The following is a 17,404-nucleotide window of genomic DNA, read 5'->3' on the forward strand; positions in this document are numbered from 1 at the left end:
TAAAAAAAAAGCGTATTAGACCAGTTTAAGATACTTAAAGAGAAGCTAATCCTATTTCTGCTAAATTGTTTTAAAGTGTCTACAGTTAAGCAAAAATATTGATTACCCATGTTTGATTAATGACATTGATAAGAGTAAAATATTTCCCTTGGGGTTTTTCTTTTATTTCCTCTCAAACCAGTGAACCTCTTGACGTTCACTTCTTTGAATTCACAGAGAATTATCCATTGATTTTGACTATGATTAGAACAATAAAGATTAAATTCTCTGCTAGCTAGACTTTGCATTGTTTTGTGTTACACTGTAGCTCACATTGAGGTCACACTGGGGCCTGGGAGATCTAAGCGTATTGTTGACATTGTTATTTGTTACGCTTGGTCTGAGGCAAAAATCAATATTACAGTTGACTTCTACCAGCATCGAAGTGACTCCTATCCACGTGCATGTACTGTACTGGGCACATTATATCGACATGGATATATCATGGACTTTCTTGGTGTTCATAGGCTGCTGTTAATTAGTGTAGACGTCTTTCTTTCGACGGTGTGAAAACTGTGATTTAGTGTGATTTTGGAAAATTTCTTCCTCATTCCTGCTTCGTGGTGGTATGTACAAATTGCACACTGTAATTGATATTCGGTTAGAATGACTTTGAGGTGATGCTGCCTTGCATATTGTACATACAGTATGTCAGTGTACATGTATTTGAGCTGGATATTTGACGTTATTATCTACTAGAATAAATAGTGTTTAAGCGATGCATTAAACATGCGTACAACGTGTACGTATAATGAATGCAATGCGATGTGCAGCATAGAGCACAATGATTCTCAAAAGACGTCATAATGAACTACGTGTATTAAAGTCATATTTCAACGATCAAATTTGATCTTACGAAGTGATGATGCCATGTGACATGACTTGCTCAATCAAATTTCTCACTTTCTTTAGGGGAGGGGGTTGGATAGATGATGATGGCTTTATTTCATGGAATACCAGAAATATTTCACTTGCTACATATGGCCAATATTCCACTCATCTGTGATTCGTGGAATATTTCCCCAAACTCTTCAAATATTTCTGGTATTCCATTCTGAGCCATCCAATATAATATAAATATCATTCACTACAATGAGGATTGTTTTTTAGTTGTTGTTTTTGGCATGGGAAAGTCGTAATGGTATTAGATAATTTTCATAGACCTATAGAATTTACATTTGAGAATGTACATTTAAGAGATTCCCTTTAACATTTGAGCACCTGATCAGGGCACATGTACTTGTACATGTAGCTGTGCAAAAAGCCAAGGTAAAGTTCTTATAATATTCAGAGATGCCACCCTTTAGGCTTTTGCCTGACTTTAGGCCCTGACAACTTCCCTATAGATTCAGGCATTTTAAGGCTTTCTATTGTACTTCACAATGCTGCCTTTACCATATTCCACCTTCTTTCAGTCCCAGTGAGTCAAACCAACTGGCACTCCTGATTGTGGTTATTAGTGATGAACGTCTTTAATTTAACACTTCCATAGTCTGTGTTTGTGGAAACTTGAAGGGGGCGTCGTGGTTTAGTGGTTAAGACCCTCATCTTTCAATCTGAGGGACGTGGGTTTGATTCCAAGCCATGACGTATTTTACTTGAGCAAGAGATTTACCCACATAGTGCTGCACTCAACCCAGGTGAGGTAAATGGGTACCGGCAGGAAGTGATTCATCAAAAAGCTTTGAGCATCGGAATCGGTAGACTAGCTTTAATAGCCAGGGTAATATAGTAGCACCTTGGGCACCTAACAAGGTGGATATGTGCGCTATATATCCTATATCATTTTATTTTATTACTTGTACAGGTTAGAATTCAATTGTAAGATCATTTTCCATCTTGTCCTATTTTGTGTTTGCACAAACCAGGTGAAAGAGCTAACAGAAAGCTTGGACGTTGAGAGGAAACGACGGTCGTCTTACGAAGGAACGATCATCAAGCTGAAACACCTGCTCGATACCAATCGTAAAACCATCTCAACAATCGAGGTAATCAAGCAAATTTTGTTACATATTTCATGCTCTAACGATGTTGTTTACATGCACTTGTCATTTGTCACTTCCAGTTTTAGTATGTAGGGGAGAAAGAACAAGCCATTTTCAGCTTTGTAAGGGATGTGTCCATACTTTTTGAGAATTTGTGTGCTTGTAATGAAAATTAAGAACGGGTATACAAATGAACTGTTTGTTATTGTAGGCTATGCTAAAAGTACCTTTTATAAAATCTTCAGGTGTGTTTATATAAAAAGTCTGTGTTCACAATAATCCAGTAAAACTTTAATGTATTTTCATCACCAAATAGTGTACAGCTGTCTCAAAATGCAAATATCATTGTATACATTATCTGTATAAGAGATCAGGGCCTTATTTCATAAAAAAACTGCTCCAATAGCCTCTCTTGCTGGAATATCACCTTTCATTGGAAGGGCCAATCAAAAAGCAGAATTCTCACTCTTGTCATGGTAACTGGCTTTCCAGCAAGACTTGCTATCTTAGCAGTTTTGTGCCGCCATCCCTCATCTAAAACCCCAGTACAAACCCCCAAAAGCAGAATGGCTGATGAAAACTTTTTATGCAATGGGGCCCTGATTTGTAATTTTTGTCTCGCCTGCATAGCAGAGCGAGACTATAGGCGCCGCTTTTCCGACGGCGACGGCGGCGGCGTCAACATCAAATCTTAACCTAAGGTTAAGTTTTTGAAATGACATCATAACTTAGAAAGTATATGGACCTAGTTCATGAAACTTGGACATAAGGTTAATCAAGTATTACTGAACATCCTGCCCGAGTTTCAGGTCACATGACCAAGGTCAAAGGTCATTTAGGGTCAATGAACTTAGACCATGTTGGGAAAATTATTTTCAAAATCTTAACCGAAGGTTAAGTTTTTGAAATGACATCATAACTTAGAAAGTATATGGACCTAGTTCATGAAACTTGGGCATAAGGTTAATCAAGTATTAGTGAACATCCTGCCTGAGTTTCAGGTCACATGACCAAGGTCAAAGGTCATTTAGGGTCAATGAACTTTGGCCAAGTTGGGGGTATTTGTTGAATTACCATCATAACTTTAAAAATTTATGGATTTAGTTCATGAAACTTGGACATTAGGTTAATCAAGTACCACTGAATATCCTGTGCGAGTATCAGGTCACATGACCATGGTCAATGGTCATTTAAGGTTAATAAACTTTTGCCGTGTTGGGGGTATATGTTAAATTACCATCCTAACTCTGAAAGTTTATGGATCTAGTTCATAAAACTTGGACATAAGAGTAATCAAGTATCACTGAACATCCTGTACAAGTTTCAGGTCACATGACCATGGTCAAAGGTCATTAAAGGTCAATGAACTTTGGCCGTGTTGGGGGTATTTGTTGAATTACCATCCTAACTCTGAAGTTTATGGATCTAGTTCATAAAACTTGGGATATAAGAGTAATCAAGCATCACTGAACATCCCCTGTGAGTTTCAGGTCACAAAACCAAGTCAAAGGTCAGTTAAGGTCAATAAACTTAGGCCATGTTGGGGTAATTGTTGAAGTGCCATCATAACTTTGAAAGTTTATGGATAGAGTGAATGAAATGTGGACATGGGTGTAGTTGACAGTCTTAAGTCTCCGTTCAAATGTCATTTATGGTCAATGAACGTGGTATTATGTCATTATATGAATTATGTTTTTGTGAATGATTATTTTATATTTGTTTTCAAAGTTAGCACTGCTGCTATATTAAATTGCGTAATGCAGGCGAGACTGCCAGAGGCGTTCCACTTGTTGATATTATTCCTCACACCGACTCCAATATGCTCTCTTTCTCTCTCTCAATATACGATCCGAGCAAGACATTATTATTTTTTTCGTAACAAATTGCATTTTGCATCAAATATGATATTTCCAAGTAGTAAAATGATTTTATTTGAAGTTTGGCATAATGCTACAAATTCATACTAAAATCAGAATTCTGTTCTGCTGCAAGCTTTGGTGTCAGTTGAAAGTCCAAATTGGTTCAAAGTCGCAGCCTATGATAATGCCATTACAATTTGGAGTTGACTTTGTCTTTATTTCTACAAAGAGGCTCTAAACTAGACTGGAATCTTGATCTTAGCATTTTCACCATTTTTCAGTACTTGTATCGTATTTATAGGTTTGAATGTTTATATTAATTGCTCTTCAATACAATTTTGTTGAAAATCAAATCGCGATGGATTGTGAAGTGTGCACTGGGCTCTGTACTCCCTTTGTAATTGCGTTGAGGTGTTTGGTTGTAATAGGGATACACCCCAGGAGGGGGTACTTGAGAGGGATATACGCATTGATTTTTTTCATGCTGACTTGGAAAGTATAGTCGAACCCATCCAAATAAGATTTGACACCTGACATCCAATCTCTTGTCTCACCAACAATATAGCCAAATTAATGTGAAAACCCAAAACATTGAGAAAGGTTCAAATGTCTGAATCATGCTTCCTGAAATCTAAAGCATGAATAGCGGAACTTAACAGTTGAAGGACCTGCTTGGCATTTGTAACAATGAAGAAAGACATTTGAATAAATTAGATTTTACTCAATTGTAGATCTGTATTACCGTTTTTAACTTGTACTACTGTACATGCATACATGTATTTGTATGTCGTACTTGGCAGAAGTAATCTTGAATTTACCATACATGTGTTTTGTTCGGCTGAAATCCTTTACTCCTTTAACAAGACCTTAAATTGAGTAATTATTTTGCAAATGAACTTTATGATTCATGTATTAAATTATATAAACTTTGATTGCCTGAAATCTCATACCATTTTAGTATAACATTTTCTTTGGTGACCATTGAGTACCATAATTCATTATGCAAAGCCCATTCAATTCATAAAAAAAACTTTGAAATTTGATTGATTTTCTATAATTTCTGTGTGTTATATACAGGAGGAGAAGGAGACATTGAATGTTGAGAAGAAATCGCTGGAGCAGAAGTTTGAACTACTGAAGAAGGATGTACAGGAATTCAAAGCCCAAGAAAAGCAAACTGTGACAAAAACTGTAAGTTTTTTTATATTAATGTTTCTCACCCTGGCATTGCTTAATATTTGTGCTTAACTGATAGATACTGTATCTCTCAACATTGTAAATGTAGTTTTATTTCTCATACTGTCAAAATATAAAATGACAATCATTTCATATCGAACATTAAGGGGAATTCTTTTGTTGTCTCCCATTGGTAAAAATTTCCCTTATTGTTGATACATTACCTCTTAACGTCTGCCGTATGTAATATACCCATTGGTCTCCCAGGGGCTTTTCTGACATTGATTCTTTTTTTTTTTATGTTTTGCCAATTTAAATAATAAAAGCTGATAATGTAAGGCTATGAATGATTCATTCTTTCCAACACTCCTGTTGCCCATTTCAGGAGACTTCAACTGCAGGAGATCTGAATACTATCAAACTCCAGGAGGAGATAAAGCGGCTCCAGAAGCAGAACGAGACGTGCGTGAGCCGTCTTGAGGACACCATGATATCCTTGGAGAGCGAGAAGATGAAGTGCAGGGAGCTGGAGCGGAAGCTCTCCACCACGGAGGAGAAGTGGGAGCTGGTCGTCAAGCGTTACCGTGACAACGAGAAACAACTGAACAGCAAGGTAGGGCCACATGGCTTTCTTTATCATCTGGGATGTTCTGGTGATCACTTTTTAAAAAGAAATTGCTAAAAAGACTTCTGGGGAGTGTTTCCTGAAACAAATAGGTCAGTGCTTTTCACTGATGAATGTTATAAGCTACTGAAATCCTTGCACATGATTGGCTCAGAACAAACCAGTCAATCAAAATCACAGAAAAGATACTTTATGAAACACTACCTTGTGCATGTCCAAAATCCCTGTTTTATGAAGAACTTATGATTGCGACAACTTTTTCATTGCGGTAACTCACATTTTTTGTCGGGTCCAACTGTCAATGTAAAATTGATTTTTTCAAAATACCTTTAATAATTGACAATTCATTTTGATAATTGTAAATTCTTTTTTAAATGATCTCGAGAGTGTACTTATGGGAAAGTCCACCCAGAAAATCAATTTATTTTATAATGGAAACAGAAACATTGAAGGAAATTTTCATGCATCCTGAACTATTGAAAAGACAAACTTTTTCTTATCTACAACTCTTGAATGGGAAAAAAATATATTGGACTATTAAACTTAGAAAAATATGTACTTTGGAATATTTCCACAGAGATGAGCTTGTTTTTGTTACCAACTTATATTTGAAGTTGCTGTTATTGACATTCGGTTCTTTTTGCTTGAAAGAATACTTTCAATATTGGATTTAAAGGAAAAGATAAGATTTATAAGGTAGGTATAAATGTCTAGGACTTGCTAAGGAAAGATCTGGGCCCCGTCTTACAAAGAGTTACGATTGATCCAATCAATCGTAACTCTATGGAAATCCATCACTGTCATAATTTTTTCTACATAAAATTTTCAAAATATCCTTTGTAAACAAAGGCGAACAAACCAAATTTTCAAGAAAACAGTGAATTTACATGTATGTAATTTACGTCATATCTAGAAAACATTTTGAACATTCAGGCATTTTAAATGTTGATGTTGCTGGCCGTCCATAGTTGTGATTGATTGGATCAATCGTAACTCTTTGTAAGACGGGGCCCTGATATCTGGGTCTTTTCTATTTTTTTTTAAAATTTCACCCCGGGATTCTTCACACTATTGACTGAGGGGAAGGGAAGGTTTCTCCCAATCTTAATCTTTTACGATCAATCAACTGCTTGCACCTGTCTCTGAATCTCAGAGAGAATATCGCAGTCATACAAAGTGTGAACATAGTTGTGGATGCCATGTTATCCTGCACCGTACTTGTATCCCCCCCTCCTCGGACAATAGTGTGAATGAAGAGCATAGTGCACAAGAAGAGTTCGTGATAGAGAATTTTTTATCCTGCTCCATATTTCCCTTCCCCTCGGATAATAGTGTGAACAGAAAGCATAGTGCGAAAGATGAGTCAGTGATGAGAGAAGTTTTAATCCTGCACCATATTCCCTTCCCCTCGGATAATAGTGTGAACAGAAAGCATAGTGCACAAGAAGAGTCGGTGATAGAGAAGTTTTTATCCTGCACCATATTTCCCTTCCCCTCGGATAATAGTGTGAACAGAAAGCATAGTGCGCAAGAAGAGTCATTGATGAGAGAAGTTTTTATCCTACTGCATATTTTTCCTCCCCTCAAATAATTGTGTGAACAGAAAACATAGTGCACAAGGAGAGTCATTGATGAGAGAAGTTTTTATCCTGCACCATATTTCCCCTCCCCTCGGATAATAGTGTGAACAGAAAACATAGTGCACAAGGAGAGTCATTGATGAGAGAAGTTTTTATCCTGCTCCATATTTTTCCTCCCCTCGGATACTAACTAGTGTGAACAGAGCGTAGAGTGCACAAAGAGAATTATTGAGGAGGGTTTTTGTAGACTTTTCGTTGAGGTGACAAGTTTTTTGTTTTTTAATGTTGAATTTTCTCTCTATTTTATATGCATGTATAGTATACTGTACTTTCTGAAAGAAAAATCTGGTAATCGGGACTCTGGTACATGTATGATGTTTTCTGATTTTGAATTTCCACATGTTTTTTCCATATTAATTTTGTATTTTGATTGTTGTATTTGATTGATTGATGGAGTGAATACTGTATTTGGGCAAGGTGTGTCTTACATTCTTGTATGTACATGTATACGATTCATAGAGCTGTGACTTGTGGTAAGGAAGGGGTTGCTGTTACGTGTACATTGTAGAACAAATTCCTGTCTATGGGGTTTTAATAGGCTAAGGAAGAAAAATGTGTCAGATATATAGTTATTTAATTTATTTTACTAAAGAGCCTTACAATGACCCATGTTTTCCATGTGAAACCCATAGAGTAAAGAAGCCTTCTAAATTTTTTCTTCATTGTAGGTTTGTCCCTATATAAAAAGTTATACAACTAGACTGTATAGCATAGAATGGGCCTCGTATACAAAATTAATCTTAAACCTCAAATATTGTTCAGGACTGTTATTCTTGTTCTACATTGAATCAAGTATGCATTTTATAAACATGACTATAGACAAGTTATGTCAATCTGAAGTGTAAGATATGCTCTTCCAACTGTATTTATAAACAAAACCCTCAAACTTCATTTTGATTCACTTCGTTATGGCTTAACTGGGCCAATCACAAAAGATAATCCAATAATTGATGTAAGAAAACTACAACGTAATTGCATGTCTGTCTGTGAACCATTATTAGAGAAACCCTCTGGAGCATTGTTCAGGGTTTGTGTTGGTGCCAGTAATGGCTGATGACACTCAACGCTCAGGGCTTCCAATGGGGAAACTCTGTAAAGTCATTCATGGATATGGGCCTTAAATGGCACTCTTTTTAGAGCATGGCTTAATGTTTTTGATGGTGCCCTATAATAGCTGTTGACACTTAATGCGCAGTGGTTCCAGATTTGTTAATAGGCCATAAAAGCCAATTGGTCATACATGTAGATGATTTGGATATGGGCCTGCTGACATTATGTAAAACTGGTCCAACGACTTCAACATCTTTGTTATCCTATTATTTGAACTCTTGATGCGTAGAGTTAATAGATGTAAAATAAATAGGTCGTAGAACGAATGGTTGAAGATCATTCGGAGATTGTTGATACTACATGTAGATGAAGGTTTAACTTTTCTTCGGACCTGAATATTTTGTTGTTTCCTTTCAGTTGGACATCCTTAGCCACGAACTGGATGGCTCTAAGACAATGATCTCTAACAGTCAGCTAGATATTCTCAAGTTACAAGCAGAAAACAAAAGGGTAAGTTTGATAATGTTTGTGTCATTTGAGATGTTGAGATAGTGTGGGGTGTGAATATTTTTAACAATTTACAGAAATGATAGGTCGCTACATATTGTGTCAAGAATCTTCTATCTTCTGTCTATCAAAATTTGATAGGCCTATTTTTCACAATCTTGAGAAATTGAGATTTTTGGTGTAAATATTTCAAATAGAAATGATAGTTGTGTCAAGACTGTTATGCAAGTCAAAATTGGATATTTCTTGGATACAACAATTGCCTTTTCTTCCTTCATGCTGCTATTTGACTTATGTACACCAACAATGCTGACGTTTTTACAGATATAATGAAACAAATCACAGGAAAGTTTAAGGCACATATTAAAAACTTTTTGAAAACTATTCATTCTCCTTCAAAAATCATAGATAATGATCATTTAAAGAAATAATAGTCGCAGTAGAGTAAAAATCGGCTTCAAGTTGCAGCTGATGATGACATTACAATTTGGAATAAAATTTGCTTTTATTCCTACAGGGAGGCTCAAACTAGATTGAATTTCGAATTCAGTAGTCCTACTACTATTCTAAACTCTGATTGTACGACAGTACGACAATACGCCAGACGATGGCCTGCACTTATAGAGAAGAAGAAGAAGATTGCTAAGATTTCATTGGTTGGAATGTTCATATCAAATGTTATTTACACTTTCTTGGAAATTCAAATTGCAATAAATTGTGTGCCGGGATTTACATGTAGTACACTAATTAAGATCAATGGTGATTTGAGCTTAATTGATTTGAACCTATCGCAGCTCTTTGTAAGACAGAGCCATGAATGTTATAACGGCACTTTATACATAGCAAAGGAGCTTTAACGGTTTTGTCCTCTTTATGTTTGGGTTGATAGATTTTGAATACCTCCAGCTCCGAGAGGGAAAAGTTTGAGGAGCAGCTCAAGGTGGAGCAGAGCTTCCTCGGCAAGGAGGTGGGCCGTCACAGGGAGACCATCGGAGACCTGGAGCGCTTGGTGGAGGGACTGAAGAAGGATCGGGACGTACTGGCCCATGAGCTCCAGGCGATGATCAGCAAGGAGCAGAAGCACAAGGAGTGGCTGGGGTCTGTGGACCTTCTGGAGAAACAGAATAGGGAAATTTCTGATAAGGTAGGTCCAGTAGAAGATTTTTTATTCAGGATTGTAGCTTTAAAATTTGTAAATATCAGGTTTTTTAGCTTTAATACAAGGACTTGATTGGCTCTAGAGACTTTCTAGAGAAACAGAATAGAGAACTATCGGATAAGGTAGGTCCAATTAAAGATTTCATTCAGAATATAAACACTAGTTCTTACATGTAGAATTTATGGAGCGGAAGCAGAAGCAGTGGCGGGGCTCAGTGGACCTTCTTGAGTAACAGAATAAAGAAATTTCTTATAGGGTGGGTCCAAATAGAAGATTTCATTCAGAACGTTAGCACTACATATAGGTCTTTGAAGCGTCAGCTTCTTACGTGTAGCTTTTGATTATTTATTGAGACTATAGTTTACAGAGAGTTGATTGTCTCTGTAGACCTTTGCGAAAACAGAAACGGGAACCCCCTGATAAGGTTATTTCAATAAAGGATTCAAAGCAAGGTAAATGAGGGATGGCATGGGGGTGGGGAGAGGGGGATGTAGGGGGGTTACGGGGTAAAAAAACCCAGAGAGAATCGAAAGTGGAAAACCAAATTAAGAAGACGTGTAACTGTAGAAAAGAATCACACTGGAACACAGGCACACACTCGCACACAGGCACACCCAAACAGAGAATATTTGCCTCAGAGAGATTCTAAATGAGTAGAAGAGAGAGTTATAAAAAGACCAAAAAAAAAGGTGATAAATTCGACAAATTTGAAATGGACAGTAGAAGCAAGGTGCAAGGTGGAGAAAATACTGAATCGAAGATTTATAATAAACGATGATCCATCATTCGATCAATTAGCAGGTGTTTTCATGTCCAGTCAAGAAAAAAACAAACACCATTGGCTCCTCAGTAAAGCCCTACTTCACATTCAGTATTAGAGAGCGTTTAACAGGAAACCGTGAGCAGGTGCATTCCATTTTCAGTGAATAACTCCATTGTCATTGAAACTTGCACAAGGTGTTGGATATTTCTTTTCAATGGATTCTCATATTTGATTGGTGGTTTATGGACACCGTAGGGATTCGTAGATGCATCCTGGGCGTTGTAAAGCCATTTAGCGCTGGAAATAAATTTCAATTATGGCAAGTAATGTCGAAGGAAGCACTTGTTGCTTGCTGAGCACGATTCCCTCTACTATTACACCAGATGTGGTTTGTGCTAAATGCAGTTTGGTAAGTAAACAGAGGCAGTTCATATTCTTGGACTTTATTGTGTAAGTGGATATTGAGAAAAACAATTATTTGGCAGGATGGAATATTTATTTCTTTATTTCCGATATTAAATTTCAAGATGCCTGGTATTATTATTTTGTTTGAAAGTGAGCTTTGGATATGGCAAATAGTGCTGTAGGGATTTCTTTTGCTTTTCCGTGTGTGGTTCTGCTCTGTGCGACGTGCAGTGAGGTACAATGTAAGTGAATATTGAGACAAGTCATATTCTTTGAATCATTTAGCGTATATTGAGACAAGCATGTTAAGCAGATCAAATAATATTTTTCTATAGTTTTGAGAGTGAATTCAGAGATAAATGTATCAAATTCTGGTGCTGGAATTGCCTTTGCTTTGTTGATAGCTCATTGAAAGATGTAACAAATTTTGGCAGGATCAAAGATAAGTGTCCTTTAGTTTTAAAAAGTAAATAAAAAATTTGGGAAATAATGGTTTAGGGGTTGCGTTTTCATTCATTCATTAATTTAATGGTTTATTCAATAGACATGTATCGCAGTAAAAAGTGAATTACACATGTTTTACAGGGTATCAATTAAAAATACATGGTAAAAAAGCACAGAGACAATTCAAATTATTCACATACATTTGCACAGTAAGTTATTGATAAAGATGAATGAATAACAGGAGAATGCATATGATAGATTGATATTTTGTTTTTACTTGAATAGCACGATGCCCACAATAGATCTATCTTCAGATGCAAAATGAAGTGAGGTTATCGAACTTGATACAATATACATGTATATGGTCAATTCCATTGTGACTTATGGGACATTTGATACTTTTTTCCACATAACTGAAGTGCATATCTGGAATAGTAGCTGCACAAACATGGATTTACTTTATTAAACTATAAGAAGAATGTTGAAACTTACTATATACAAAAATGTATGCTTTCAGCTTGGTTGCATAGGGTGCTAGATCTTCAGAAATGTCACTGTGACTTATGGGACGTCGATGGACCACACAAATTGAGCTCTTCTGTTCAAAGTGCCATAACTATCTCAGTTTTATGACAATGTTTTTAGATTTGGGCTTGGAGATTAACCAGTGATAGGGTTCACTAACAGTACTTGAATTGGACTTGATTCATTTCATTTGTTTCAGTAGTTGTGTACAATCGTGTGTGACTTATGGGACAAGTGAATGTGACTGATGGGACCCTATCTCATTTCATGGAATTTACATTTCCTCTCAATGACTTTTTAAGTCAAACTTAATTTCAGCATAAAAAAATATTCCCTAATTAGATGACACCTTTAATAATTCATGCCATTGTGTCAGAAATAAATTCAACAAAGGGCAGAAACATCTTTTCATGCACTTCATGTATATAAAGGGAACATTAACCCCCCCCCCCAAAAAAAAAGCTTCTTAACTTGTCAGCAGGCTTTAAAAACTGTAATCAAATAAGTACAAAATAATCAATAAACAATTACAATCATAAATATTTAGCAAAGAGATGAACAATGAACAATTAGAATAAGAATGTACACACTTTCCGTTGTGACTGATGGGACATAATGATAGGACACATTTGTTACAGATGGGACAAATAAATGTTGCTTTTCTCTATCCGTCTCGTACAGTATGGTAAGAAAGTTACCTTTTCAGTGTGTTACATATAAGCAAATTAACACATTAATACTGCCATGAAGTATATCAATATTCTCGTTAACATATTCTCTTTCGTGTCTAATGCTGATATTTTTCATTAATTGTTGATGTTTATGATAAAACAGATATCAGTGCACATGCAAATTTTTGACAAAAAACATGAAAATGTTGGCATGAATTCTTACCTTTTTTAAAAATTATTAACTGGACTGTCTAGAAAACGATTGCAATCGATTTCTACTATCTATACTTGTATAGTAAAAAGCGTATTCATTTACATGGAAGATTTTACCATTGTCTGTGCAAAAAATATGAAAATTGATTGATTTTCATGAAAATCCAAGATGGCCGCCAAAAATTGCCAATTTGGAACCCCATGGAACACGGTGTGGCAAAGGGAACAAGATTCATTAACTATACACTTCAGGCAATACAAAAAAAATGGTTAAAAATATGTCATGGGGTGCATGTGAACCCTATCACAAATTCTTTTTTGCGAGCTGCTTGGGTTGATATGTCATCTCTTTCATAGAAATTCAGAATGCCTGTAAGGACATCATCATTTATAGAGTACCGAAGCAATGACGTCAGTTGCCATGGTGTCATGGCGGCCTGGTTCTAAAAGAACCTGGGGGCCGTTTCATAAATCTGTTCGTAAGTTAGGAGCAACTTTAAGAACGACAGGTGATCCTTTCTTTATACACGCTAAAACATTGCCAATTTATGATAACATTCACCACAAGGATCACCAGTCGTTCTTAAAGTCGCTCTTAAGTTATGAATAGCTTTATGAAACGGTGCCCTGTTACGACTCTCAGAATGATGGTAGCAACCAGGGACAACACACATCACCATTTTTGCAAATACAGATGTGTATAGACGATTGTGCAGCTGCGACTCAGTTTAGAACCGGCCGATTCGATGTCATGAAATCGTGATGTCACCATGTCACACTTCGGTACTCTATATGCGCATGTTCCTTACTATTGACAGGCGGCAGGAATGATTCTGAGAAAACTTGATGGCAAGCTTCTGAACAACTTTTTGGCATTTACAGGGGCTGGTAGGGAGTGCTGTATGTGCCTTTTTAACAGCTCTGTTCATGGTAGCCTTATGCATCTGAAGACTGGTGCTTTTATTTTGACAGGATCCAGAGGGTCCCTCAACTACAAAATTTGTGACTGATGGGACATTGCAATAGGTCAAGTTTCCATGGGACTATATACCAAGTTCACATCATATGTAAAACAGTGGATGCATACTTCAAGGGACAAGAAAACCAAGAGAGTGATCTGGACCTAAAAAATGAATAAAAGCTAGGGTGAAACAAACCCAATTCACCTGTATACAGCTTTGCATTTTAGCGAGATATCTCATATTCAGTTTTCTCCTTCTTTCTGGGCTGTGCACACATTGCAAGTTTTTTTTGTTCCCATGCACTGCCTATGATATTCTGACTGTTTTTTCTGACAGTCAGCAGACTACCCTCCAGCTTTTAAGCATTCTTGTCTCTCTCTTTGCTGTCATGGACAGCTTTAAGGTGGCATGGTTTACGAACTGTATATGTGACTTATGGGACTTGTGACTTATGGGACTTAAATGTATGTCCCCCCAGTAGAGCTATTTCAAGTCCAATGCAGATGCAGCTTGATTTGTTGATGCATGCATGTACTGTAGTAGATAAAAAAGTCCAATGCTTGTCTGCAGGAGTCAATGGCAGCATATGAGGTAAACTTAATGCTCAAAACTGTGACTTATGGGACATCGAACATTCACACATTGCAATGTATTTTGTGCCTCGCCGTTTCACTGCAGCATGTAAAACAATACAGGTAATGGTAAATTACTGCTTGGAGGTCACATGGACAGTGGAATTTTTCATCAGCACCCTTTGCATGCCAGGAGCCAGAGATGGGTGAAAGTTGTACACTTTCTATGAAATCTTAGTACCAAAGTGCAACAGAGTGCACATTGTGTATTTTATGAATGAATCAGGGTATAGTAAATATAAATGTGCTTTTGTAAACCTTAAACTGTATACTTATAAACAGTATAAACAAAATTGCTCAGAAAAGAAACTTTAAAAAATGGAAAAATGCAACTTTTGGCTGGAATTGACCATATGTATATTCACTTTGACTTTGTTAATAATAATAATAATTGCTTGTTATTAAACGCTTTTTCAAAAGTTGCAAGTTCTTGGAACACTCTTGTCTGAATCCATTCAGGAAAACTGACAATATTTTATGATTTTACCCAATTACAGTAGATGAAAATAATAAGACCTTGTAAAATACATCACAATAGAACAAAATCTACATGTACTGAGGCCATATTCATTGCATCAGTATTGTTGGTGAAAAAATAATATTTTATTATGCTATTCAATTTAAAATAGGCAATTCTTGATCGTAAAACCAATGTCAGGGCTTAGATTATTCAAGGCCTTCTATTAAGCCATAGCTATGGATGCCTTGTTGACTGGCCTTGAAGCCCCTCTGTTTTACCTTGGAGATTTGCTGCGCTCTCTTTTATTTTTCCCATTTATGCAGTACATAATGTTTGTAGAAATGTGCATGCCCTTTGGAAGAGTAGCCTCGATTTACATGTAGAAATAATAAGTTGCCTTTAACAACCTATCTTTATTTAGAAACAAGTAACGTTCCTGTCACCGAGATTTAAGTCATCATCATCGCCATCATTGCCATCAGTGAGGATTATTTTTGATAGATATTTCATGTTCTGTTCATTTTTACTATACGACAAGTGTCTTTCTCCTCTTGCATGCCAAATGCCATTTGTTTTTATTGATTGTTCTCATTCTGTTTCAATTTTTTCTTTTCTTCACTTGCATTCTGAATAGAAACTTTAATAGCAAAAGGTGTAGTGCACTGGAAGGGTTTCATACACTAGTTACCATTGATTTGACTTCATTTCCTCTTTCTTGGTATCTTTTTTTTTTCTTGAAGGTATTCTGTATCTTTTCCAAGCCTTGATTGATATGTGAACAATGTACATGTACATACCCCAGTTGATATTTCATTATTAAGGCCCGTATTCTGAAGTAAGGTTTAACTTAGACCATGGTATAACTCTTTGCTAAAATTATGGGGAGCCAAAAATTCAAAAAAAAAATTCTTATTGTATATTTCTTATGTTTATTATTTTGTTTCCTTTTGATTTCATATTGAAGAAAGATACCTCAATATACTTCAGTTATCATTCCCAGATAATTTGAGTTTCATTTGAGTTAATAAATTGAATGTGTATTGTTGTGCCCCAATTGGCTCTCCATAGTTAAACCATAACTTTAAACCAAGGTTTAATTTAAACCCGACTTCAGAATACGGGCCTAAGATTTAAACTTGCACTGTAATATGTGACAACTTGCAATCATTGCCAGTGGCCAGGGATGCTACTTTTCAGACTCAACTCTGAATTCAGACTTTTTAAACATTATTTCCTTTTATAGAAAACATCTTTTTCATGTACTTGTAGTGAAGGGGTCATTCTAAATGGCTTTCAGAATTTTTCATGAATTCTAAGTGGCATCCCTTAATGGCCCAGTGCACATATCGTTGTATTAAAAATCATTTATAATTTAGATCTTACAATAGATATTTTAGGTAACACTGCGATGAACTGACCAATGCAGCAATGAACTATATTCTGCCTACTACATGTACTTGAAATTGAAACGAGTTAGGGTTAGGGTTAGGAAAGGTTCCAAGAAAAAAAAAGAGAAAAAAAACTGCCCAACTCTCATGTGCCACTCTGGAATATACCCCAGTTGGGTGTTTCATAAAGCTGTTCAGAAGTTACAATTGACTCTCTGCACGACTGTTGACTATTTCTTAGGAGCTAAAATCAACACCAGTGATAATTTGGGATATCATTTAGCACAAGAACTGGTCATTGGTCGCTGGTAAAATCATTCATACTGTACAAACAGCTTTTGTGAAACACCCCCCAGATTGCATAATGCACACGTACATGTACATGCCAGCCTCCATCTACAAACATACATTCTACAAAGTCTTTGCTTTATATATTGCTATACTGTTCACTGTTTTTATACATGTATATTATTATATGGTTTCTTTCCTTCATTTAGATGTACATGTATATCAATCTTTCTAGTTTTCACATATTCATGAAAATAAATTCTCTGCCTTTTTGTTAACTTTGTATTTTATTATATATGTCCATTATCCATTTCTGCTTGACCTTCATTCATTATATGTACACCAGGTATTAAATTGTGAATTTTATCAATCAGTGCTGCTGTCTGTATTGCCTGCCTTGGTAGTTTGGTATTCTTTTATTTGTATTCCAATTTCATTTTGGAATATGTTTTTGTCTCACCTGCATAGCAGAGTGAGACTATAGGCGCCGCTTTCCGACGGCGACGGCGGCGGCGACGGCGACGGCGACAGCGACGGCGGCGGCGGCGTCAACACCAAATCTTAACCTGAGGTTAAGTTTTTGAAATGACAGCATAACTTAGAAAGTATATGG

At 36.3% G+C, this 17,404-nt stretch overlaps 1 protein-coding gene across 1 annotated transcript in view; it reads left to right on the forward strand.

The window, feature by feature from the left end:
* LOC129276885 (coiled-coil domain-containing protein 30-like) overlaps positions 1 to 17,404 on the forward strand; it is a 45,956-nt gene that overhangs the window by 8,691 nt on the left and 19,861 nt on the right. Inside the window, exons 2-8 of the mRNA XM_064109175.1 lie at positions 1,908 to 2,027; positions 4,961 to 5,074; positions 5,445 to 5,672; positions 6,336 to 6,380; positions 8,792 to 8,884; positions 9,771 to 10,025; positions 15,537 to 15,596. Of these exons, the coding sequence (XP_063965245.1) occupies positions 1,908 to 2,027; positions 4,961 to 5,074; positions 5,445 to 5,672; positions 6,336 to 6,380; positions 8,792 to 8,884; positions 9,771 to 10,025; positions 15,537 to 15,596 (915 nt within the window). The remainder of the gene's footprint in view (positions 1 to 1,907; positions 2,028 to 4,960; positions 5,075 to 5,444; positions 5,673 to 6,335; positions 6,381 to 8,791; positions 8,885 to 9,770; positions 10,026 to 15,536; positions 15,597 to 17,404) is intronic.

Source organism: Lytechinus pictus, chromosome 14 (assembly GCF_037042905.1).
Source record: "Lytechinus pictus isolate F3 Inbred chromosome 14, Lp3.0, whole genome shotgun sequence".
NCBI lineage: Eukaryota > Metazoa > Echinodermata > Echinoidea > Temnopleuroida > Toxopneustidae > Lytechinus > Lytechinus pictus.